Source organism: Monodelphis domestica, chromosome 6 (genome assembly GCF_027887165.1).
Source record: "Monodelphis domestica isolate mMonDom1 chromosome 6, mMonDom1.pri, whole genome shotgun sequence".
NCBI lineage: Eukaryota > Metazoa > Chordata > Mammalia > Didelphimorphia > Didelphidae > Monodelphis > Monodelphis domestica.
Genome location: NC_077232.1, coordinates 8,522,138 through 8,546,697, shown reverse-complemented (window position 1 = coordinate 8,546,697; position 24,560 = coordinate 8,522,138). Strand labels below are relative to the sequence as shown.

Here is a 24,560-nt window from a genome sequence, read left to right as displayed (position 1 = left end):
AGCAGGCGTCTGCCAGGGGGCTCCCTCAGCTCCCCCCAGAACTCACAACAGGTGTACAAGGCAGATTAAAATGTAATTAGAGAACACTTAACAGGAAACAAAAGCTACACAATGTACATCTGGATGGTCCAAAGGAGGCTGATCCCCCAGGATCCACAGGTAGAGGGGAGGGGGCCTGCAGCCACGGGCCCTCCCTCTCTTCACACATCAGTCCCAAGGGTTGGCCAGCTGGGACGCAGGCTGCCGTGAAGCCCCCCATCATGCTGAGACAGACAAACTGGAAGAGAGGCTCTCGGTAGCCCCCAAGCTGAACTTGGGGTGTTCTGATGATCCCAAGGGTGCTGTGGAACCAGGTTCCCAAGCAGTGGACAGGCCCCAGCAGTGGGGGGAGGAATGAGGCTCATATTCCTGCTCCATGCCATAAGGCAAGTCCAAGGGGCACAGAGAGCCAAGGCGGCCGAGGGGCAAACCACCACCGCCAGTCCAGGCTCCTAGCAGAGGGGGGAGGAGGCCAAACTATATTCAGGGAGGGGGCAGTCCAGTGCTTTGGGAGATCTCCTCTCATCTATCTCACTCCACCAGGAGATCGAACTTCTCAGCGGCCTCAAACTGGGCGTTCATGGCAGCAGCCCATTCGTCCAGCTCTGACTTCTGCAGGGAAGAGAGGAAGGGATGGGTGAGCAGGAAAGGGGACACCCACCTGGGCCACCCAAGCCAACCTCCCCCCTCAGGCTGGCCTTGGGGCCCCGCTGGGCCAGAGTGGCTGCCCTGGGGCCTCCTCAAGAGCTGGACAAGGAGGTTCGCCAAGATGCAGCGGGTTTGGCTGGGAGACGGCATCACTTTTGTGGCAGTCACAAACTGGGAGGGAGGGCGAGTCTGGGGAAGGTCTGCCTGGCCTGCTCTCCTGGGTCTGATTCTGACCAGCCGGAGAAGCAGGAAGGGTGGCTCCTTCTGACTCTTCCTTGGGCCTGAGCTCAAACAGAATAGCAGGGGTCCCCACAGGACCAGAGAAGCAGAGCCAGAAGGTACCTCAGCGTCCAACCTCCTTCCTTATACACAACACTGAGGCCTGTGCCAACAGCAAGAGGTTAAGATTTGAACCCAGAGCCTCTGATACCAGACACTTGTGCACCAGAAGCTGCACAATTTCTGAGAAAAGGAGCAGGCTGTCAGCCCGAGACACGTGAGGAATTGTCAAAGAGAAGCCAGATGTCATACACGATTCCAATGAGGAAGATCGCGGAGGGCGACCCAAGTGCGCACAGACTAGTGGAGGTTCCCAAAGGACAGGAATAGGAAAGACCCTGACTACGCAAGCCCTCCAAGCACAGGGGTGGGTGGCATCCCACAAGAAGAGCCTAGAGCTAGATCTGAGCTGCCAGAACCAGAGGGAGGGAGGGATGGCGCTAGCGCGTAGGGTGGGCAAGACGATGACAAAAGGGGATGGTGGGAGGGCTGGGCTTTACAGAGAACCCGACCTCCAGGATGGTAAAGTTCATTGAAACCCATTTACGGTGATCTTGAAGCCACCTGAGACGCCTGAGGAGGGACCAGACCAGATGGTGCAGATGGGTGATGGGGAGATGACAAAATGCATGTCTTCCTCCTCTTGCGCCCCCGGGAGGTCACAGAATGGGTTGCACTCGATTTTCTTATGCTTTCCTTTGTCCTAAGAGAATTCAGGCGCAAGGCTCAGTGGGAAGCAGCTCTGGAATTTTGCTAAGGTCGTGATGAGAAGAAAGGAGAACGGAGCAGGGTCTTGGGAAAAGAGGAAGCTGAAGGTCCAAAAAGGACAGATTTTGAACCATGGCCAGACAGCTCAAGCTACTTCCTGCCACCTTCGTGTAGTATTAAAGGGATGTTTTGTGGGAATTGGGGAAGGGAAGCAGTGATCACCAAGAGCCCACCGAATGGCTCCATCAAGGGCAGGCCATGCCAGGTTAACCTCACCCTCCTTGACAGAATGACCAGACTGGCAGGATCGGGGAAATGCCTTGGGTAGAAAACACGGGGATTTTGGCCGAACATTTGACAGGGTCTTTGATGCTCTGCTGTCTGAGTTGCTTGGGTTGTGGAGGCCGTCTCCATGGTAGGAAGGCGGGTTGTCCAAGAGTTGTCCTCAAAAGGTCAGTTGCTAGACAAGACTGGGATGACAAACAAGGGCCCAGGCATCTGTCACGGTCTTCTCTAGGCAACGTCTTTATGAACAATTTGGATGAAGGCTAAGATGGCAGATGCAAAGATGTGACAACAGGAGCAATAGCTAATCTGGTGGCTGACAGAAAGGAGGTTTGCAGAGGCTGCAGAAGATGAATTTTACCCAAAGAAACATCAGAACTTGGCTAGAGGTCACTAGGCTTAAGTACAGATCTGGGGGTTTGGTGAATGAGGAGCTCCTGGTCAGTCAGCAGAGGGAGGATAGCCAGGAGGAGGGGAGAAGAGATTCCTGCCGTCCTCCACCCTGTCAGAGCAGTTCTGGGGACTATGCTTAAAAGACACTGGTGAAGTGGAGTCCATCTCCAGGAGGGTGTCCAGAATGGCGAGAGGACTAAGACCTCATGAAAGGAAGAGTGGAGATCTGATGGCCACTTCCATACCTCAGTCACTTAGAGGCCCAGAGGGAGCCAAGGAATGAGGAAGCATGGCCACAAGCTCAACAGAAGGCGGAGATCAGGGCTGCCTAGAAGTAGTCACCTCGTGAGAAGCCTTGACAACCACTCAGTGTGGGCCCGATTCCTGGTCAGGCTTAGCTTTTTGGGTGGAGGGGACTGGGGAGAAGCAAGCAACTCACCAAGATCTCAGGGACCTTCCTCTTCCGACGCTTCTCCTTGGTTATGGTGATGCCAGGGAGGGCAGAGTCTGGTCCCCAGGGCTCAGCAGAGGGGACCAATGTTTGGGTTGTCAAGGTCTTCTCCACTACAGGAGAGACATTTTCCAGCTCCTCCCCTGAGAGTAGCCGTTCAAAGCCAAAGAAAGACCGGCGGCGGTGGCAGTTAGGTGTTGAGGTGGAGCCGGATCCCAAGCCTAGGTCGTCTAGGCGGCTGTAAGAGCGCCGAACTTTCCTGGACATCTCCAGATCCCTGGCATCCATGAACTCTGGTCCGATGAAGGTATTGGGGTTTAGGGGGCCTAGCACAGTGGTAGTTACTTCCTGAGCTGGGGCTGGAGTAAGAGGAGAGCTGCCTTTATTGTGGGAGGCACTTTCTTGTAGAGAATTCTCCTTCTCCAAACGTGTAATCTGTAGAGGGAAGTCAAAGACAAAAGAGTGGGAGTGAGTCTCCAGACAGTAGCCCTTCCTCTCCCTCCTGATGGCAGCTCCAGTCGTCCCATTCTACACTCAGGCCACTCCCTGTCTCTATTACTCACCCCTCATCCTCTATCTGACACCTAGTTCTTCCCCGACATGCCCAGATGACACCACCAGACAAGCCCTACATCCCCTGCCTCCTACTGCCTGATGTCTGCAGGCCATCTCTGCCCGAATGTGCTGCTGCTACCAAACATGTGACAGGTCTAAATGCCCCCTCTGCCATTTCCCTTTCTGATGCCACCACTCTCCCAGTTTCCAAGGCCAAGGCTCATGTCCATACAAGATATAGAGAATAAACAGATGGTCATCTCATAGGGCAGATGCTAGCAATGGGGGAGATGGGGAAAGGCCTAGGGCAGGTAATAACCAAGCTGACTTGAAGGAAGCCAAGAGGCAGAACTGAGGAGAGCCAGGGCAAGGCCACAGAGTTTGAAGATGGGGTCAGACTGCAAAGCATGTGGTATAGCCAAGTGTAAGAAAGCTAGGAAGGTACAGAGGCCAGGGATGCCCAGCAGAAGAGCTAATTGTTGGTCCTGGCAGTAACAGGATGCCACCAGAGCTTACTGAGCAAGGCGATGGGGATGAGCTATGTCCCCCCCTTTGTACTAGGTCTACAAAGTCTCTCCCTCCCAGTCCCAAGCTCCTACCTCTATATGGGGACAGGACACATGTTATAAGGAAATGAGCAGGAGAGGATGCTGCAAAGGAAGAAGCAGGAGAGGGGCTAGCCTGGCTGAGCTCCAAGCTTTTGAGGCTTCCCTGATTCTATCAGTCTGTTACCAAACCTTCGTTTCTTCCCTGTTGTTTACCAAATAACATACTCAGTCATGGAACTCGAGCTTTTTGCTACCTACCTCCAACCTGCCTATCATTTCCTACTGTTTCCCTCCAGGCAGACCATCATCTAGGCCAACTGGACAACTCTCCATTTCTGTTCTCAGCCTATGCAACTTCATGTGTAGACCACTTCTGCTTCACTGGGAAGTCCCTCCTCCTGCAAAGCCCAAGCCCTTTCTCTAAGCAGCCTTCTCAGCATGTCTTCCCAGTGGGAAATGATTTCTCTTGCCTTCAAATTTCTCATAGCAATCTGCCAAATGTCTCTATTCCTTCATGAACCACTCCTTGGCCACTTGGCTAGAAGCTCTTTGGGGGGAAGGGCCCAGCTGTGTGCCCTCAGGGAAAGCATAGAGTAGAGCTTAACAAATGTTTACTGAGTTAAATTGAGAATTGCCTTTCAGATAGCCCTCCCTGATTCCCTTTTGTCCAGTCAGGAGAGCCCTCAGTGAGAATCTGTGCAGGATGCTTGGCCTGGCATGTAGGATGGACCCCTCTCCTTACATAGCTCCCAGACTATCAGGGACAAGACACAAAAGCAGTGATGAATAGCAGAACCTGGCACAAAAACTACTAAGAAGTTCAGACAAAACGCAAGACAAAATCAGGTAGGGGCCATTCTGACCAAACATCAGAGAAGTCTTCCTGGAATAGGTGACTTTTGTGAGAAACTTTAAATATAATGGGAGAGGGGGCACCCCATTCATAGAATTCTGGGAAGGGGAGCATGGAGGCAGGAGAGCCCAAGGGAAGTTTAGGGAACAGACAGGAGTCCTGCAACATAATAGACAGGTGCAGAATTTGGGTGACACTGCCCCTTGACCACCTCTGAGGTATAAAGGAAACAGACCCAAGCGGTAAATCTGTTACTTTTCCCAGATCCAGTTTCTCTCTTAGAACCCAGATCTCTCTCCCCAACTCTCACCTCTCTGGTCTGGGCCACATTCTTCTTGGCTGCAGATTTCCTGCCCCTGGAGGTGGGGGTCTGTAATAGAGAGATGAGAATGGTTGAGGGAGACAGGTTTGAAGCTGGTCATAGCTACATAAAAGAGGAGGAGATGGGAGAGTTGTGGCTCACCTCTGGGGTCTGGTCCACATTCTCCTTTAAGGTGGCAGCTCTTTGGGCTGCAGGAGGAGTGGCCTGGAATGATGAACAGAGCTAATATTAAATGGAAACTAGATGAAAGCAAGAGCTCTTCTCTGCTCTTTGGAACACCTACTTTCCAGCACCTACCATGTCACAATAAAATTTTTTATTTGGGTTACATATAATAAGGAGCATCTAAGACTTACAAAATTCCTTGTAAAGAGAACATCATTTTACCCTTAATGCACCATTTGGACATAAGTACTGTGATTATGCCTATTTTGCAGAGGAGAAAATTGAGGCAAGCAAAAATTAAGTGAATTGTCTGGGATCACACAGTTAGGAAGAATGGGAGAACCATAGAAGTAGGGCTCACCTCAGGGGTCCCCACCCAGTGCTTCTTCCCTGTGGTGGGCTTTCTGCCTAAAGAGAGGGCAGCCTGAGAAAAAGGAGAATCTGGCATGTTTCTGATGAGCTGGGTGGAAGGGCACAAGGCAAGAGGAAAAGAGAAAACAAGGCTCACCTCAGGGGTCTGGGGCACGATCTTTTTCAGGGTGATGGTTTTCCTGAAGGTTGGGGTGGATGTCTAGAAAGAAGTCAAGTGATAAGTGGAAAGTAGGGAGGAGGCGCCAGGCTCAGTGCCCAGAAAAACCAGGAAAATGAAAAATGAGCCAGGATAATGCTTGTGGCTCAGCTCAGCTCACCTCGGCAGATCCGGGTGGTACAATCTTCTTCAGGGTGATGGCTTTTCTGGGGGCTGGAGTAGACAGCTGGAAAGCAAAGGGGTCAGTGGGGAAAGGGGTCATGGGAGGCTCAGGAGGAGCCTGGGGGCAGGGGCTAAAGGGGAGAGAGATGATGGGGAACTGGAGGAGAGAAGAGTCAGGCGGGATGAGCTAAGGGGGGGTGAGAAGGAACTGGAGGAAGGGAGAGCTAAGGGGGAAGAGAGTCTGGAAGGGGCCGGGTGGCAGTGCTGGCAGATGTGGGGGGAGACGGGGATAGGAGTGTAGGGCAGACTGGGGAGTGGGAGCTCACCTTGGGAGGCGCTTCGGCCGAGGATACAGATTTCCTCAGGGACCTCCGCAGCACGGGTTCCGGAGTAGGCGGGGGCGGGGACGCGAGATCTGCGAAGGAAGGGGTGCGGAATGAAAGCCCCTGGCCTAGGTGGGCGTCTTGTTCCCTCTCCCTTACGCGGCTGCCACCCGTTTCCTCTCTCCTTCGCTCACCCGAGAGCCTCGCTCCGCTGCCCCTCTCCTCCGCAGCCCCGGAGCGACTCCGGCTCCGTCTTGCCGACATGTCGAGCCACTCGGGCACCACAGGAGCCCGCCCTCGGCCCCGGTGAGCGCGGAAGGTTCGAAAAACCCGCCAAACAGGAAGTGACGCAACCGGAAAAGCCTGAGAGGAGGGGCTGGGTCGTTGAATCCGGCTCCGCCCCTTTTCCACGCAATCCACGCTCGAGCATCGTAGTGTGTGTGTGGGGGGGGCGTTTAGGCTGCGGAGGGGCGTGCAGGCGTGGCTACGTCATCAGGGCGCGACACACCCGGAAGAGACGTGGCAGAAAAAAGGAGTAACAGGAGCCGTCGGAGGGGGTGAAGCGACGGCTCCCGGTGAGCGCGGCCCCCGTCGTCCGGCCCGACCTTACGACCCCGTGCGCGGGGGCCCTCTCGGGTAGAGCTGTCCCGGGGCCTGGGGTCTGTCTGTGTCGGGTCGGAGGGGGGGGAGGAGTGGGTCTGTGAGGGGGCGGGGCCTGGGTGGGCGGGGTTCTTACCTGTCCCGGGGGCGGGAGCCCCACCCCCAGATGACTCTCCCCTTGCCTCTCTGCCCAGGGCCACCCCCGGGAGACCATGGGGCTCTGTAAGTGCCCCAAGAGGAAGGTGACCAACCTGTTCTGCTTCGAGCACCGGGTCAACGTGTGCGAGCACTGCCTGGTGGCCAACCACGCCAAGGTGGGCGCGGGGGCGGAGCCTGGGATGAAGCTGGGGAGGGCTGTGGGAAGAGGTTGGGCTGGGGGTGCTGAGACTGGGGGCTCCGTCTTGTGGAGGCCTGAATTGAACCTGACCTTTGTCAACATGGAATCTAGAAACCCCAAACTTGTAGCCTAGTAAGATCTGATGAACCCCAAGTTTCAGGACTAGCTTGTAAGTTGAAGACCCAAAGTCTGTACTTGTTCCCTGTTACTCTGAGAATCCACCTTGAAGGGAATCTCAGGCCAGCAGTTTTAGACTGAATAATAGACCCCAAGAGAAAGAACAGTCCACTTCAGGTGGGGACTAAGCCCAAGCCGAGTGACTCTATGTCTCCAGAAGCCTCTCCCAGTATATCACACCCTCCTTCTGAGGATTGAACTCAGGACCTTCATTTTTCAAGACTGACGCTGCCTACTGTGCAAAAGAGGCAGGCTAAAACCATCATTCAGTCTAAAACTGCTAGGCTGAGATTCCCTTCAGGGTGGATTCTCAGAGTAACAGGGAACAAGTACAAGCTTTGGGGTCTCCAACTTACAAGCTAGTCCTGAAACTTGGGGTTCATCAGATCTTACTAGGCTGCAAGTTTGGGGTTTCTAGATTCCATGTTGACACCCTGCAGGAGGGGGATCCTCCCCTTCCCTGCTCTGACTTCCTTCGTCTGTTCTGCCTCCCCTTCTCAGTGCATTGTCCAGTCTTACCTGCAGTGGCTCCAGGACAGTGACTACAACCCTAATTGCCTTCTTTGCTGCACCCTCCTTTCCTCAAGCGAGACCATCCGCCTTGTCTGCTATGGTGAGCCCAGAACTTGGATTTCTGAGCATGAAACTGAACTTTTAGAGTCAGGTTTGTAACAGGCAGCAGCAGAAGAGAGTAGAGAGAGAGCCATACAGAAAGACTGAGGACCATAGTCCTTCCTTTGTTAGAGCCATGCTGGTTACCCAAGGCAGGTCTCTTAGGCCCTTGGTTCTCCGGACAGCCCTCTCGGACTAAGCTGTAAGAAGGTGCCTACCTGCATTGGGAAAGTGAGTGACCTTATACACACATTCCATCCACCTCTCTTTCCCTTGTGATTTATCAGTTGATGACAACATAGAGCTTCTAGTCTTAGAAGGCATTTTATATTTTAACTTCTTTTGCATCATATAAGTTTGTAGGGTCAGTCCAGGAAGTATCTTCCCATTTTGGAGATGAGAAAACAGGTACAATGACCATTCCAATATCACTTAGTTCATTAGTGACTGAGGCAGAATTAAATTCTGAAGTCTTTCTGACCATGTATTTTTATGCCCATTATACTGTTCTGCCTCTCATAATAGCAGAGGACTATGAGAGAAACCCAGGAGGGCCTTTACCTGTTAGGGAATTAGGGAAAGCTTCATGAAGGAAGAAGCATTTGAATTGGGCTTTTAGAGAGTTCAGAAATTGTAAAAGTACCAAATTAGAAGTAATGTGTTTTCTGATGTCACTGCTCAGCTATTTATTTAGATAACCCCCAAGAATTCAAGGTAATTTAACAGGTTCTCTTAACTCTCTGGTCCTATATAGGTAAGTTCCCTGGGTTGGGGAGTCTTAAAGTTTCTCAAGTTTGAGGGAAGCAGTGGGCATGGTTTAGAAGTGGATTGCTCTCAAGTTTTGCCAAGACTTGGGAAAGACGAAAAAATGAGTATTAGGGAGATAAATGGAAAGGGTGAGGAAGATGACGTGAATATATTTTTTCCTTCCTTTCCCACACCATTGCTGCCTGGAAGATCTATTCCATTGGTCATGCCTTAATGAACGAGCTGCCCAGCTGCCTCGAAATACAGCACCTGCCGGTTACCAATGCCCTAGCTGTAGTGGCCCCATCTTTCCCCCTGCCAACCTTGCAGGCCCTGTGGCGATTGCCTTGAGGAAGAAGCTGTCAACTGTCAACTGGGCCCGAGCTGGGCTGGGCCTTCCACTGGTAAGAGATATGGAGCAGCTGGGGTTAAGAAAGGCACAGAAGGGCCCAAGAACTGCCACAAAGATCAGATCCATGGCCCAGGGTTAGATGATTTATGCATAACGATCTCTGGGCTTCTTTTTCCAGATTGATGAAGTGACCCCAACCTCTCAGGCCCTTGAGACTTCTGGCTTCTCTAATTGGTCCAACTTCAATAGTGAGTGACACTGCCATCTATCTATACCCCACTCACGGGCCCCAAGTTTATTTGATTCCCCTCCTCATGGTTTTCTCTTGTCTTCAGCAAGAAGCCCCTTAGTGATAGCAGAGCAATCCACCTGCAATGACGAAGACGAACCATCCTTCTACAGCACATCCCCCAAGCCCCCTCCTTCCCCTACCAAGCCTGCCAAGCCTGCCAAGCCTGCCAAGCCTGCCAAGGTTGAGAAGTCTGAGAAGCATGAGAAGTCTGAGAAGCATGAGAAGCATGAGGTGCACGGGACGATCGAGGTGCACGAGAAGCACGCCATAATCCACATGGGTGGCCCTGAGCCCTTGCCAGGTGAGGACTGGGGGCAGGATCCAGGGGAAGGCATCAGAACTAGAGGGTCTCCATTATAACCTACTAGTCTGTTTGAAGACATAGACTGGAACAAGGTGGGAGGGGCAAATATGTTATCTTCCCATCATCCTGATAGTGGTTGGGATGGAGCAGGGACAAGAGGGGAGGACAGCCATATCTCCTGCTTCTAGGGCTGGGCTGGGCCCTGCTTGCTGGCTTGATGCTTCTTTTTGGTACCAGGAAAGGATAAAGTAGCCAGAGGAAATTGCCCTCTCTCACACTCTTCTCTCTGGTCCCTAATGATAGCCTCTGCTCCTCGAAAAGTCTACGACACCCGGGAGGGGGTTCAGGAAGGGGATCGGCTTCCCATCCCCCACAGTGACTCTGATGATGACAAATACCGCCGGAGGCCTGCTCTGGGTTGGTTGGCCCAGATACTAAGGTATTAAGGGAGGATGGGTGGCCAGGAGAGAGACTTAGCAATGCTCCTTAGACAGCAGAAAGGAGAAGATGTGTTGGGGAGTTAGGTTGGAGGGGAGGCAGTATGGCCCAGAGGGAGGTGGGCATTAGGAGAGTAGATAGGTTTCCCAGACCTTATGGGAAGGAGAGAGAGGCTGGATGGGGTTGGATTGAAACTGGCAGACATTAAATGGGGTGGGGCTTGCCCCAGTGAGGATAGACCCTGACTCAGCTTCTCTCCCTCAGGAACCGGGCAGGGTCCCGAAAACGACCCTTGTCCCTGCTGCAGAGGGCTGGGCTACTAGTTCTACTGGGAGCCCTGGGTTTTCTGGCCCTCTTGATTCTCATGTCCCGCTTGGGCCGGGCTGCGGCTGACAGTGATCCTAATCTAGACCCTCTCATGAACCCTCATATCCGAGTGGGCCCAGCTTGAGTCCCATCCCTCTCCTCCTTTTTCACACCTAGCTGGGAGGAGAGTCAAGGCCAGTGGAGGGCAGAGAGGGTGCTGTCTCATCCCCTAGAATGACTCCCCTGTTCACTTCTCTCCACTCCAGTCTCTTGAGACACTAAAGCCCCACTAGATCGAGAAGACAAGGTCCCTTTGGCTCTTGCTGCCACTCAGGTCACAAGTTCACTTGGGGCTAAGTTCTGTCCCCCCTGACCTGCTTTTCCCTGGGAGGATCCCTGGAACACCAGCCCACCCCTACCCACTTCCCCTCCATACTCCCTCTCCCTCAGGAAAAACTGTGGCATTGAAAATAAACAACAGACTTTATCATAGCCAAGCCCAGGCCTTTCCTTCCTGCTGGGGTCTTGAACCTGCCCCTCATCAGCCTTTTAGTGCTTCTCCTCCCGGTAGTTGATGGTGAGGAACTCCAAGGTGACGCGGTTGATAAACATGGCTGTGTTGAGGACTGTGGCGAGAGGGACTGGTGATGGTCCCCAGCCTCCCCTGCTCCTCCTGGAGCTCCGGAATAATGAGTCGTGTTCTCTCATTTTGGGCCCTTCCCAGCATGGGTGCTCCCTTCTCTCCCGTCCAACCCCACATACTTCCCACACTTACTCAGGATGGTCAGGGCAAAGCATCTTAGAATCTTGTCCTCGATCATCTCCGCGAAGAGTGACCCCATTGAGGCCCACCAGATACTCATCACCTGTGAGAACTGGAGCCCCCATGCCATGGAAAGAAAGGGCCCTCCCCTGCCCCCCAGTAGGCTTTCCCTTGCCACCCCTCCCTCTTCCCCATCCCTGCCCACCTCCTCTGGGCCCATGTGCCCTAACCAGCTCACCAGCAGGATAATGGTGCTATTGAAGCTCATGTAGTTGAATTGGCGGGTGATACAGAAGTGATGCACGTCATTGGCGAATACGCTCACATGGAGGATGAAGAGGAGCATCGCTGCCAAAGTCAGCACCACCCCCGGTGGGAAGAGGAGCACCATGATTCTGTCCCGATAGCGCATGGCAGCAGAGCCAAAGCCTTAAACCAGACCACAGACCTTCCCTCTCACTGACAGCTTTAGAACATGGGAGGAGGAGCCACTGTGGCTCGGAATGGCCAGAGGGTTCTAGAATTTAGAGACAATTGGAAGGAACCATAGGGCCCTTCCTGAAGAGATGCTGCCATGTCATGGTTGGGAAGGTTGCCCCAACAAAGGGAGATGTGTGCAGCCACAGACACCTGTGTGGCTTCAAAGGGATGCCTAGAGTTCCTGTAAGAAGCCAGAAGAGGGGCCCAGTTACCTGATGTGGTTCAACCAACAGATTAAGGATGTAGACCCTGAGCTTGGGGTGGGGAGCCCCAGGCTGAACGTGTCTGAGTCATCATCTTTGGGGGAAATCCAGGTGGGAGAGTGGGTGACACATTTGCATGAATGAGTGATGTGTCAGGATCGAGAGAGGGACATAGGGGAGCCAGGTACAACTCTGTGGGAAACAGGAGCCCTGCCCCCCCCTCTCCCCAGCAAAAGAGCAGTGGAGATCAGGAGGGGCTTGCTGGAGGAGAAGACCCCTGTCTTGGACCTTCAAAACAGTTCACAGTGGAGGCAGTCATTCCACGAAGAAATGGGGGAGTAGATAAGTGTGACCTGAATGTGTGTGTACTGTGAAGTGTATTAAAAAAAGATAAAAGAGGGAAGAATCTCCAAACTCCCTTTCCTATCTCTGAGCCAACCTGTTACATCTGCTGTCTCCCCTGAACCCCGCTTTGAGAAGGGGGTTCTCTCCCCCTCTCCATACTGAAAGTCCAAGTTTCCCTTGGGGCACAAAACTTCTCTTATAATACAGAAGGGGTCCTAGGTTGAAAAGAGGTTGGAGTGAGGTGGTGGAGGCTCTGGGAAGACTCGACATCAATCTGATCCAGACTTTTCGTAATCCAGATTTTCGAGCTGGAGGGTGTCTGAGGCCATCTCCCTCAAGCTCCTACCTATACAGGCATTCTCTCCACAGCTCCAACAAGAGGCCGTCTGGCTTCTGAGAGAACCGGGCAAATCCAAAGACGGGCCCACCCCTCTGTCTGTCAGCTAGGGTGCTGTGGTTATAGCCAGCTACTGGGAAGATTGTCTAGGAAGACATGGGGGATGGACTGCCTGGGGCCCAACTAAGCCTCTCCTACATCTATGGGATTTTAATGCTGCCACTCACCTTAGCCCAAGGCTGAGCTTTCATGAAGGAACAGTCAACTGGCATTTGCATCCCACCTCATTTCTCACTTTCTGCCATCATGTGCCCACTCAGCTCCCTAGGCCATTTACCACATTTGGGGCCTCTCTTCCTGCAGAAATGTGGCTCATCTTTTGATGCCACTTCAATGAGCCACTTCAATGACGTGGGCATTAGCCAATCCATACCAACTCCTGATTCTTAGTAGCATGGCAAAACTGGGAAAGACTTTAGTGGCCATCTGATCTAAAGGAGTCTGAGATCATCTCCGAGGCTGTGCCTGCCCATCCCACGTGGAGTGAGATCTACTAGTTGGACAACCAGCCCAAGTGTTGCACCTCAGTAGTCCCCACCCATTCATCTTAGTTCTGCCTTTTGAATCCAAATGAAAGGCTGATCCTTCTACAGCATGCCCCTTGGAATACTTGAAGACAATTCTCTCTCTCTCTTTTTTTTTTAAACCCTTACCTTCCATCTTGGAGTCAATACTGTGTATTGGCTCCAAGGCAGAAGAGTGGTAAGGGCTAGGCCATGGGGGTCAAGTGACTTGCCCAGGGTCACACAGTTGGGAAGTGTCTGAGGCCAGATTTGAACCTAGGACCTCTCATCTCTAGGCCTGGCTCTCAATCCACTGAGCTACTCAGCTGCCCCCTGAAGACAATTCTCTTGACCCTCCTTCCCCACCATTTTTTCCAGGCTGTTTCACCAGTTTACAAGTGCCAGTCATAGTCTCAAGGCTGTTCTCTTCTGGATACTCTCCAGCTCATCAATATCCTTACAGGCACCTCCAGATTGGGGGGTGAGCATTAATTGTCTAGCTATTTTTCTCAGTCTTGTACTGATGAAGCACTTCGAGCCTATATCCTCATCCTCTCTAGACTCCTGAGTTCCTTAAGTGCACAGACTGTTCCAGCAGAGGGTCCACAGGGCCAAGCATATACCAGACTTCACATTGAGGTTTGCTGCCTGCTTTAAGCAGGAGAGGCTGGTGATGGGGAGATATGGAGTACAATCAGAGGGAATGTCCCATCATGGCAGAGAGATGGCCATGACTGGAGATGCCAGTTTAATTGATTTTTAGCAAATGAGCAAATGAATGGGAGCACTTCTTAAGTTCTGAGGAGCCAAGAATTAGGGATCCAAATACAAAGGCTAGACAGACCCTCCCTTTAAGGAGCTTCTACTCTGATCAGGAGGGAGTCCATTGAGGGGAGAGGCAGCCAACGAAGGGTATGCAGGCATGGAGGATGGAGCAGGAGAGAGTTCATCAACATCTTTTCTGGAGACAAGGGTAATGTTCATTTGAAGTGATTTGTATCTGTGGCTTAAGAGCCAGAGGGAAACCAACTACCCCATGGGGTTTAAAGACAAGCTCCATCTGTGGAAAGAGTGCCAGGTGTGGAGACAGGAAGTCCTGGGTTCAAACTTGGCCTCAGACATTACCCAACTGTGTGACCCTGGACAAGTAACAACTCCCACGCTTGCCTTGGAACTGATTCTTAGTAGTATCAATTAGACAATAAGAAGACAAGCTAATTAGACAACTAAAATAAGAGATTAAGGTTTAAAAATAAAAAGCTCCCCAAACCCCCAATCTTGGCATTTTAGAGTTTATAGTATATTTGTGCTGGGAAATAATTTAATCTAACCTCATTTTGTAAAGGAAATGGTAGCGGTCACATGATTTGTCACACAGAAAGTGACAGAGCAGGAATTCAAAAGGTGGGCGTCTCCAGATTTGGGGCTTTTCCCATAATCCACATTAACTTCATGCTTCAGGTTGAGACACTGGATCAAAGCTAATTTTGTTTTTAGTCTGGCGTTCAAGGCCCTGCACAATTTGGCTTTCTGACCTTGCCTTCTTTGCACAAATTACCAGTTCCAGCCAGGCTATCTTCTTGCTGTCCCCTAAACATAGTGAGCTTCCTGAGGGAGCTTCGTCCACTTGCTGCAGGCGTTTGCAGATTGGGCCTAGGATTATCTCTGGGAATCTCACTTTGAAACCACTCAACCAAAGCTGAGGGAGCACTGACTCTGGGATACACATCTAAATAAGTGCTGCCCACAAGCCATGCTCCAATGGGGGACAGCATAAGGGAATGGTGGTGCCTCAGGGAGATCTGTTTGTGTTCTCTTTCCAGAAGTTCCATTTAGTTCTGTGGTTGAGGTGGAAGGTGTGTGAGTGTGGGCAGGGGAGGAGGACGGGAGGGGTAAAAGGCACAGCTGGCATCTGCCAGCCACAGAGGCCAGGCGAGTTCCTCCTCTCACTCATCTGACCATCTTGACATCAGGGTGGAGGCAAAACTGAGTAAGCATTTCACAAGGACCACTTAAGTTGGGTAGACTAGGAAAGGTTCTGATATTCCAGCCAAACTGGTCCCGGGAATGGCAGAACAGGATTTGATTGGAGCAATTCATCTTCCTACGCTGATGGTATTTCCAAAGGAGATTGGACACAAATTCTGTCACCCATCCGTTTCCATCCAAGGGCCTGATTCTCACCCGTCTCCTGGGCAGTGGGCACACCAGTTTTTCTTTTACTGTTCTTTGTACACGCTCTGTGCCTCCAGGCTGTGCAGGAAGAGAGGTGATTGGCCCCAGCCCCAGCAACCATGAGATGCACTGAGTAGTGAGAGCCCTGTTCTGGAATGGTGGGATCTGGGTTCAAGGTTTTGGTCCACCTCTGCCATTGACAACTTGAGAGACGGAGGGTATTTCCTTAAGCTCACTAGGCCTCAGTTTCCTCATCTGTAGAAGGGGGGTGGTCAGTCTCTGGGGCCACCTGGGTCCCTTCTAACTCATAGACCTAGGTCTGGACAGCTGGGCTAGGACCCCAGTAAACATTCAGACTCTAGCTGAGCCGGGTGCCAGGCATTGTGCTAAGCACTTTCCAAGAGAAATCTCTCATTTGACCCTCACCCCAACGGGAGGCACTGTTATTATCGTCATCTTAGCATTGAGGAAACTGAGGCAAACATTAAATGACTTGCCCAGGATCACACAGAGGGTGGAGGTGGGGTTGGGATTTGAACTCAGGCAGCTTCACTTGACCAGGGGCCTCTCCTTGAGAGAGAGCTGCGCCAGCAGGCCAGGAGGATGGCCAGGCTAGAGGAGTCTCTTTGCACCTGCGCAGCTGTGGCCTCGGGAACCATCGTCGCGAGCGTCTGCGGCTGGGGGGTACCTTTTCCGGACGGACCGAGCTCCGCCGGGGGACTCGCTTCCGGCAGGACCGCCTGCCTTTAGCCGGAAGTGACCTGATGTGCTCAGCTGGGGCTCCCTAGCTGGCTAGGCGGTGATGGAGGCGGCAGCTGGGCCAGGGCCGGGGGCGTCTCCGGAGGGGCCCGAAGCCCCTGAGAGGCGGCGCAAGGCACACGGGATGCTGAAGCTGTACTATGGTCTCCCAGAGGGCGAGGCCGGAGCCTCGGGGGCTGCCCCCGATCCGCGGGACCCCACGGACCTCAACGGCGCGCACTTCGACCCAGAAGTGTTCCTGGACAAGGTGTGGCCGCGGGGACCCCCAGACCCTTCCCCCCAGAGCTCCCTTCCCCCGGACCCTCTTGCACCCCCGGGTCGTGGCCGCCCCCTCCCCAGCCCCAGGGGCTGACGCGGGCGCGGCCCCTCTCGGCCCCCCCAGCTGCGGAAGGAGTGCCCGCTGGCCCAGCTGATGGACAGTGAGACGGACATGGTCCGGCAGATCCGGGCTCTGGACAGCGACATGCAGACCCTCGTCTATGAGAACTACAACAAGTTCATCTGCGCCACAGGTAGGGACAGGACGGGGCGGAGGTGGGGGTGCGCTGCCTCCCGCTTAGCTTCAGGGGAGCAGGAAGGACCGCCAGGAGTCCTGACTGCAGGGACAGCGGGCTCTCCCCGGAGCACCCGAGAGGAGAGCAGCTGCCCCTCCTGCAGGCTCCGGGCTCTTTCTGACCACCCTGGCAGCAGCCAGCCCCCGCCCCACCCCCACCCCCACTCCCTGGGGCTCAGGGCAGCCCCAGAGGCTGGTGGAGACTGAGGGGGCTGGGCCTCCGCAGACACCATCCGAAAGATGAAGAATGACTTCCGGAAAATGGAGGACGAGATGGACCGCCTGGCAACCACCATGGCCGTCATCACGGACTTCAGTGCCCGCATCAGCGCCACGCTGCAGGACCGCCATGAGCGCATCACCAAACTGGCCGGTATGGCCGCTGCCCCGGCCTGGGGGTGGGGGGAGCAGTAGGACCAGCTGTGGGTTGGGGGAGGTCATGTCCAGCCCCCCTCCCTCCCTCCCTCTCTCCATCCCCCCACAGGCGTCCACGCTCTGCTGAGGAAGCTGCAGTTCCTCTTTGAGCTGCCCTCTCGGCTCACCAAGTGTGTGGAGCTGGGGGCCTACGGGCAGGCCGTGCGGTACCAGGGCCGGGCTCAGGCGGTGCTGCAGCAGTACCAGCACCTGCCCTCCTTCAGGGCCATCCAGGACGACTGCCAGGTCATCACTGCCCGTCTGGCCCAGCAGCTGCGCCATAAGTTCAGGTACCAGTGTCCTGCGCCCTGGCACTGCCCCTTCGCCTCCTCTACCCTGTGCCCGCCTCTGCCCCAGGCTCTCAACTCTGCCCTCTCTCCCCTCCCAGGTTGTCTACGTGAGGAGCCCCGCCCCTTCCGGCCCCCTCCCCGTCCTGTGGCCCCTTCTTCTCCCAGCCTCTGTCTCCTCCCCGCAGGGACGGCGGGGCAGGAGCCCCAGAGCTGGCCGAGTGCGTGGAGCTGCTTCTGGCCCTGGGGGAGCCGGCGGAGGAGCTGTGTGATGAGTTCCTGGCCCATGCCCGGGGGCGGCTGGAGGCCGAGCTGGGCAGCCTGGAGGCCGATCTGGGCCCCTCGCCACCAGCCCCCGATGTGCTCGAGTTCACCGACCACGGCGGCAGTGGCTTTGTGAGCGGGCTTTGCCAGGTGGTGGCATCCTACCAAGAGCTCTTCTCTGCCCAGGGCCCGGCGGGCATGGAGAAGCTGGTGGCTTTTGCCCGGGAGTTGGGTAGCCGCTACTTCACTCTCATAGAGAGGCGGCTGGCACAAGAACAAGGGAGTGGAGACAATTCGCTCCTGGTGCGGGCCCTGGACCGTTTCCACCGGCGCCTGCGGGCCCCAGGCACCATGCTGCCTGCAGCGGGGCTGACCGAGGCGGCCACTGAAATCGTGCAGCGGGCAGCCCAGGAGCGGCTCGGCCAGCACCTGCAAGGGCTCTGCGCTGCCTTCCTAGGCTGCCTGACTGACGTGCGCCAGGCCCTGGCTGCTCCTCGACTGGCCGGCAAGGAGGGCCCGGGCCTGGGTGAGCTCCTGGCCTCTGTGGCTGGAGCCATCCTGGGCCACATCAAGGCCTCGTTGGCTGCTGTGCATCTCTTTACTGCCAAGGACGTCTCCTTCTCCAACAAGGCTTACTTCAGGGTGAGGGGCCGCTCCTCCTCTCTATCCCCTTGGGCTCCTCCTGCTCACACCCAGGCCCGCTTTCTATGGCAGGGACTGGTCCCCTGGGAACTCCCCGGGTTTCTGACTCCCCAGAGCGATGGCCCCCAAGGGGTGGAGCCGGGTGAGCCGTATGTGGAGCTCAGAGCTCTCGGCCTAGGGTCCCGGGTCTTGGGTTTGAGTCCTGCCTGTGTCAGGGCAGGTCACTGCTAGGGGCCACACGTTCTCCCTCGGTAAGAAGAAGGGCCGGCTCTTTGGGCTGCAGGGTGCCTGTCGTTCCAGATGTGCCCCGGACCATGTGTTTGGAGAAAGGCAGGATCAGAGCCTCCGTGTCTGGGACTCTTGTCCTCGCCACTCGGCTTCCCCAGGCATCTCCCCTGACCGGCTCCCCGCCTCCCCGCCTCCTTGCAGGGCGAGTTCTGCAGTCAGGGCGTCCGAGAGGGCCTCATCGTGGGCTTCATCCGCTCCATGTGCCAGACGGCTCGAGGTTTCTGCGACAGCCCTGGCGAGAAGGGCGGGGCCACGCCCCCGGCGCTGCTCCTGCTGCTGTCCCGGCTCTGCCTGGACTACGAGACGTCCACCATCTCCTACGTCCTCACCCTCACTGACGAGCAGTTTCTTGGGCAGGTGATGGGCTGGGTGGCCACCTCCAACGCATCTTCTGGGAAGGATTTGGGTCAAGGATTATCATTTGATAGATGAGAAAACTGAGGCAGAGGTGAAGGCACTTACTGAAGTTGGAGCCAGAATTTGCCTCCATCTTCTGGGGCCAGTTCAAACCTCTGTCCACTGCCCTGTGCCTTCCCCCGGGGAGGGGAACTTCCCCGGCCAGGCGTGAGCTACCAGACATGCCTGTCAGTCCACTGAATGGGCCTCAGGTCAGCCTGTAGCCAGCCCTTAATTTCAGGACAGAGGACATTTGAGGCCTGAGCAGGTCAGGCTACTTCTCACATTAAGGCAGAATTTGAACCCAGGGCTTCTGGTTGTGAACCTCATGCTCATCTTGGGCTTTTGCCCTTCTCTTCCTTGCTGGTGCCCCCACCCCTAGGGGATTCTGAAGGGTCCCCCTCTGTTCTTGGCCATCCCCAGGACCATTCCCCTGTGACCCCGGTGAGCACCCTCTGTGCAGAGGCCAGGGAGACGGCACGGAGGCTGCTGACTCACTACGTGAAGGTCCAGGGGCTGGTTGTGTCCCAGATGCTTCGCAAGAGTGTGGAGACCCGCGACTGGCTCACGACCCTGGAGCCGCGCAACGTGCGGGCCGTCATGAAGCGAGTGGTGGAAGACACAACCGCCATCGACGTGCAGGTGCTGTGTGTGTGTGTGTGTGAGAGATTGTGTATGTGTGTGTGTGTATGTGTGAGAGAGTGTGTGTGAGTGTTTGTGTGTAAGTGTATGTGTGTGAGTGTGTAAGTGTGTGTGATAGTGTGTGTGAGTGAGAGAGTGTGTGTATGTGTGAGTGTGTGTTTGTGTGTAAGTGTATGTGTGTGAGTGTGTAAGTGTGAGTGTGATTGTGTGTGTGTGTGTGTGTGTGTGTGTCACAGCTGCCGGAGTGGGGACCCACAGAGTGGCAGCCATGGGTTCCCAGAGGAGGGCACTGAGGCCCGGGACATTGGGGCGGCCACAGCAGGCACCGCCTGTCATTCCCAAGGGACACAATGCAGCCTCCGTCACGGCCTTGGTGCCCACCAGCACTGGGTCTGGCCTGGTGCAGTTCTGCCTGGGGGAGGGGAGCCCCCCGGGAAAGGCCTGCTTTGGGCACAGGGTCCTGCTTAGGGACGGGGCAGCCCTCCTCAGCCTGCCGTGTCCTCCCAGGTGGGCCTCCTGTACGAGGAAGGCGTCCGTAAGGCTCAGAGCAGTGACTCCAGTAAGAGGACCTTCTCCGTGTACAGCAGCTCCCGGCAGCAGGGCCGATATGCCCCCAGTTACACCCCCAGGTGAGGCTGCAGGAGGAGGGTTGGGGGGCCCCCAAGTCCCCGGGGGCCCCCCCTCATCTGGGCTTCTTCCCCAGCGCTCCGATGGACACCAATCTTCTGAGCAACATCCAGAAGCTGTTCTCGGAGCGCATCGATGTCTTCAGCCCTGTGGAGTTCAACAAGGTCTGTCCGTCCTCGTCTGGCACTGTGTCCTCCCCTCAGAAGTTTGTGCTGGCCGCCTGTTCTTCCCCGTGTCCACACTGACCCTGTCTGCCTGTTGTCACCTCCCCACAGGTGTCAGTCCTCACCGGCATCATCAAGATCAGCCTGAAGACCCTGCTGGAGTGCGTGCGGCTGCGCACCTTCGGCCGCTATGGCCTGCAGCAGGTCCAGGTGGACTGCCATTTCCTCCAGCTTTACCTGTGGCGCTTCGTGGCTGACGAGGAGCTTGTCCACCTGCTGCTGGACGAGGTGGTGGCCTCTGCTGCCCTGCGCTGCCTTGACCCCGTGCCCATGGAGCCCAGTGTGGTGGAGGTCATCTGCGAGCGCGGCTAGCGCCCGGCTCCCCTGATGCTCTCCCCGGCCCCGGCTGTCCCGTCTCTCCCCCTAATAAAGAAAGCTTCCCTTCTCCAGTCTGTCCCCTTGGAATTCCTTCTTTGAGGCAGCAGGACAGAAGCAGAGGGTGGCTAACCCTCAGCCCAGGGCATGCCTCCCCGGGCTCCACCCCCAAGGCCAGCAGCCCGCTCCTCTCTGTCAGGGCTTCTCCGTCACGCCTGCTTCTGGCTGCCCCCCAGATCAAGGCGGGTTTTGTTTCCGGAAGGAAATCGCTTCAGACTTCCTCAAAAGCAACCCAGCTCGGGGTCCAGTGGACAGAGTGGGGGGTCTAGTCAGCTGGCATTCATAAGCATCTGTGTGCCAAGCACCAGGCTGAACGCTGGCCATGCCAAGCCGGGGAATGTCCCTGATGGAAGAGAACATGCAAACAGCCGGTGCAAGTGAGACAGCGGCATTAGGGAAGCCCACGACCTCATTGGTTCTAAACCTTTGCCTTCTGTCCCAGGGACAACTCCAGGATGGGAGGATGAGCTAGACAGTGAGGTGAAGTGACATGTCCAGGGTCACCCAGCTAAGGGGTGTAACGCTAGGTCCTCCCATCCACGGGGAGTTTATCTTGACGTGCTCTTGGCATGGTCCCATGACCCAAGAGCTGTCTGCTCTTCACCACTCTGCTGTTGATGAGGCTTTTGTCAGGGGGATGTGGCACTATTGGCCTTTTCCAACTCAATAGATTGTCAGTTGGGTGCCGTCAGGACGCCCTGCCATGCTTGTCCAATCTTAATCTAGCTGCAAAACTCACTGGGCTTCTGGCTTTTTTTCGGACAAGTCCCTGGCCTGAGCCCCTGAGAAAGCTGGTTCCAAAGGCCGCTCCTCAGGGGCACAAAGGCACACTAGAAAAGTATAGAGGGGATCAATAAGGCAGTTGGGGGGCAGAGACCCGAAGTGGAGGATTGTCGGGGAAACTTGGCCTCTCAAATTTCTGCAAAGGAGAGGCATGTTTGGGGGAGAAAAAAGGAAAGAACGAGGGGCAGCCAGGTTACTCAGTGGTTAGAGAGCTAGGCCTGGAGGCAGGAGGTTCTGGGTTCAAATGTGGCCTCAAGACACTTCCTGTCTGTGTGACCCTGGGCAAGTCACTTTACCACCAATGCCTAGGCCTTTATCTAGTTCTAAGATAGAAGCTAAGGGTTTTGGAAAAACAAGAAAGAAGGCAAAGAGAACTATTGGACTCTGCAGCTACTAGCTCTGTTAGGTTGGTTGGCCAGTTATTAATTACAGAGATTTTTAGTCCTGCCCCAACTGGCCAAGATGCTGGAGGTTCTTCTCCAGCTCATTTGATAGATAAGGAAACCGAGGCAAACAGGGTGAAGTGACTTGCCCAGGGTCATGCCTTTTGGAAGAATCTAAGGCCAGATTTAAACTCAGAAAGACGAGTTTCCCCTACTCTAGCCCCAGTGCTCTGTCCACTGTGCCATCCAGCTGCACTGGAATACAACGTAGGGCTGAGGAAGAGAAAGGGTTCAACTTCAGGTTGGCAATGATGCTTCTTGCAAGCTGGTGACAACCTCACCTTCCAGAAATCCCCAGATCCACTCTCCAGTAGAGGATAGACCTTTCAGCACCTATAATCCACCTTAAGCATTTGTCCAATTACCCTACCCATAAGTCATTGTTCCCTAAGGACAAGCACTGACTAAGCCAATCAGAAACGTTCTTCTCTGGCCCAACAAAAGGGAATCCAGCAGGTTCCACTAAGACTCATCCAGGGTCCTGGCATGGGGAAGTACCGATCCAGGGTTTCTGAAGACTGTTTGGACAGAAGTCCTGTTCAGTTCAGGGAGGCTCAACCTGGCCCTCCCCAAGGGCAGGGATAGGGCCAACAACCAAACACTTCCTGCTCTGGAAATGAGAAAACTGAAGCTTGGACAGGCAGGGCATGTGACTCATCCAGGGTCACCCAATGGGTACCTAGGTCTTTTTTCTCTGAATTTCAGTAATGGCAATAGTAAACATTCCTACAGCACTTTTATCTCACAATCCAAGTGAGGAAACTCTTGCCAAACCTTAAATCCCTCTGAAAAAGCTAGCTTTTATTAGCAGTGGGACCTTGTGAAGTTGACATTTTAGGCCCATTCTAAGCAAGCAAGCAAGCAATAAACATTTATTAAGGACCTACTATTTGTCGGGCATTATGCAAAGCAGTAGGGGATACAAAATACAGTGCCTACCTCCAATAAGCTCACAAGTTAATGCTGGAGACAATATCTAAACAAATACTTTTAAAAATAAAAACCTTTCCCTTCTGTCTTAGAATCAATCCTGTGTATTGGTTCCAAGCTAGAAGAGTGGTGATAAGGGCTAGGCAATGGGGGTGAAGTGACTTGCCCAGGGTCACACAGCTGGGAAGTGTCTGAGGCCAAATTTGAACCCAGGACCTCTCATCTCTGCGCCTGGCTCTCAATACACTGGGCCACATAGTTGCCCCCAGAAAACTCTATAGAGGATAAATAGAGAAATGATTAATAAAGGAGAGGCATCAGAATTAAGAGGAGTTGGCAGGACAAGGGATTTTAGTTGGGACTTAAAAAAAAGAAGCCAGGGAGGTCAGTAGTGGGAGTGAAGAAGAGAGGAGGCACTTATTCCAGGCAGGAGAGGCAAGAGAGAATGACCAACACCAAGAAGGCAAGGGATGAAGAGGCGTCTTCAAGGGGAAGTGGGATTAAGAAGACTGGAAAGGTAGAAGGGGGCGGGTGAAGAAGGGCTTTGAATCCCAAAGAGGTTTTTGTATTTGATCCTGGAAACAAAAAAAGGGGCTCCGAGAAGTTTATTGAGTAGGGGTGACTTCAGGAAAATCCTTTTGGTAGCTGGAAAGAGGACAGACAGGAATGGGAAGAGATTAGAGGCAGACAGATTCTGGCCTAATCCCAATGTCAGAGGAGGGGGCGTATTGGAGAGGTGCAACAAATCAACAAGAAATGTTGTAGAGGGGAAAGAGACAAGAAACGGGAAGTGAAAATGACAAAATATATTACAGAGGTGGAATTGACAAAATGTTGCTGAGGTGAAATTTGATAAGATATGTTACAGAGGTAAAATGTTGCAAAGCTGAAATTGACAAGATGTTTCAGAGGTGAAATTAAGAGACCTCTTGGCCATATTGGATGTGTTCTCGGCTCAGGAGTTTGGAGGATAGTGTTGCTCTTTAGGGCACTAGGAAAGCGGAGCCAAGATATTTATCACTTCCCATGTGTGAGGTACAGAGCTAAGAGCTTTACAATGATGCCATTTGATCCTCACAGTAACCTTGGATGGGAGGTGCTATTATTGACCCCATTTTTAAAATAAACAATGAATGAATGAATGAATGAATGAATGAAAACCAATTTATTAATCTTTGGCTATGCATAAAGAAATCTTTTAAAACATAAACACATAAACTGAACTTCCACAATGATATCTGAGGACGCAGAGCAGGAAGAGATCCTTGAACCAATTCCAATTCATTTTACAGATGAGGAAAAACAAATGCTGAAAATTGAAGTGGTTGACCCTGAAATGTGAAGTCCCCGTTTTTTCTCATCTTTAAACTGAACTAGATGGACTTTGTGGTCCTCACTAACTCTGAACCTGTGACCTGGTGGCTGTGGGACCTTGGGTAAGTCACCTACCCAGCACAAAGGAAACAGGTCTTGAAATCCAATCTTCCAGTCTCCAACTCTAGTTCCTATTTCTATCAATATTAAGCCGATTCTTTTATTTACCACAGGTACAGGATACAACAGGACACAATATACAATATATTTTAAGCTAAGGGAAACAATTCTCTCTGAGGATGTAGAGAGGCAGGCTTTGAACTCTCCC

General features: G+C 53.8%; 4 protein-coding genes across 8 annotated transcripts; 2 read left to right on the top strand and 2 right to left on the bottom strand.

Moving 5' to 3' along the window:
* Window positions 1-54: 54 nt before the first annotated feature.
* On the bottom strand, window positions 55-6,670 carry CDCA5 (cell division cycle associated 5). 2 transcript variants are annotated; one of them, XM_007502705.3, is made up of 9 exons: window positions 6,455-6,670; window positions 6,264-6,352; window positions 5,936-6,001; window positions 5,755-5,817; window positions 5,608-5,670; window positions 5,223-5,285; window positions 5,070-5,129; window positions 2,792-3,238; window positions 55-651 (listed from the first exon to the last, which is right to left on the bottom strand). In XM_007502705.3, exons 1-9 carry the CDS (start codon window positions 6,522-6,524, stop codon window positions 571-573), a joined length of 1,002 nt encoding a protein of 333 aa, XP_007502767.2. In that variant the 5' UTR covers window positions 6,525-6,670; the 3' UTR covers window positions 55-570. The 2 variants fall into 2 exon arrangements, with proteins under 2 accessions (XP_007502767.2, XP_007502768.2); XM_007502706.3 differs by lacking the exon at window positions 5,608-5,670.
* A 35-nt stretch (window positions 6,671-6,705) lies between these two features.
* On the top strand, window positions 6,706-10,917 carry ZFPL1 (zinc finger protein like 1). Of its 3 annotated transcripts, none has more exons than XM_056801379.1 (8): window positions 6,706-6,835; window positions 7,055-7,174; window positions 7,876-7,987; window positions 8,944-9,137; window positions 9,264-9,333; window positions 9,421-9,678; window positions 9,985-10,120; window positions 10,384-10,917. In XM_056801379.1, exons 2-8 carry the CDS (start codon window positions 7,073-7,075, stop codon window positions 10,568-10,570), a joined length of 1,059 nt encoding a protein of 352 aa, XP_056657357.1. In that variant the 5' UTR covers window positions 6,706-6,835; window positions 7,055-7,072; the 3' UTR covers window positions 10,571-10,917. The 3 variants fall into 3 exon arrangements, with proteins under 3 accessions (XP_056657357.1, XP_056657358.1, XP_056657359.1); XM_056801380.1 differs by having other exon boundaries at window positions 6,770-6,896; XM_056801381.1 differs by lacking the exon at window positions 6,706-6,835 and adding an exon at window positions 6,865-6,919.
* Window positions 10,890-11,740, bottom strand: TMEM262 (transmembrane protein 262). Of its 2 annotated transcripts, XM_003341898.4 has the most exons (3): window positions 11,427-11,740; window positions 11,201-11,300; window positions 10,890-11,051 (listed from the first exon to the last, which is right to left on the bottom strand). In XM_003341898.4, exons 1-3 carry the CDS (start codon window positions 11,598-11,600, stop codon window positions 10,975-10,977), a joined length of 351 nt encoding a protein of 116 aa, XP_003341946.1. In that variant the 5' UTR covers window positions 11,601-11,740; the 3' UTR covers window positions 10,890-10,974. The 2 variants fall into 2 exon arrangements, with proteins under 2 accessions (XP_003341946.1, XP_056657360.1); XM_056801382.1 differs by having other exon boundaries at window positions 11,201-11,740.
* A 4,260-nt stretch (window positions 11,741-16,000) lies between these two features.
* Window positions 16,001-20,776, top strand: VPS51 (VPS51 subunit of GARP complex). The gene is made up of 10 exons (XM_056801378.1): window positions 16,001-16,297; window positions 16,433-16,562; window positions 16,830-16,976; window positions 17,088-17,307; window positions 17,493-18,210; window positions 18,640-18,855; window positions 19,318-19,536; window positions 20,044-20,165; window positions 20,240-20,327; window positions 20,439-20,776. Exons 1-10 carry the CDS (start codon window positions 16,094-16,096, stop codon window positions 20,697-20,699), a joined length of 2,325 nt encoding a protein of 774 aa, XP_056657356.1. The 5' UTR covers window positions 16,001-16,093; the 3' UTR covers window positions 20,700-20,776.
* Window positions 20,777-24,560: the final 3,784 nt, after the last annotated feature.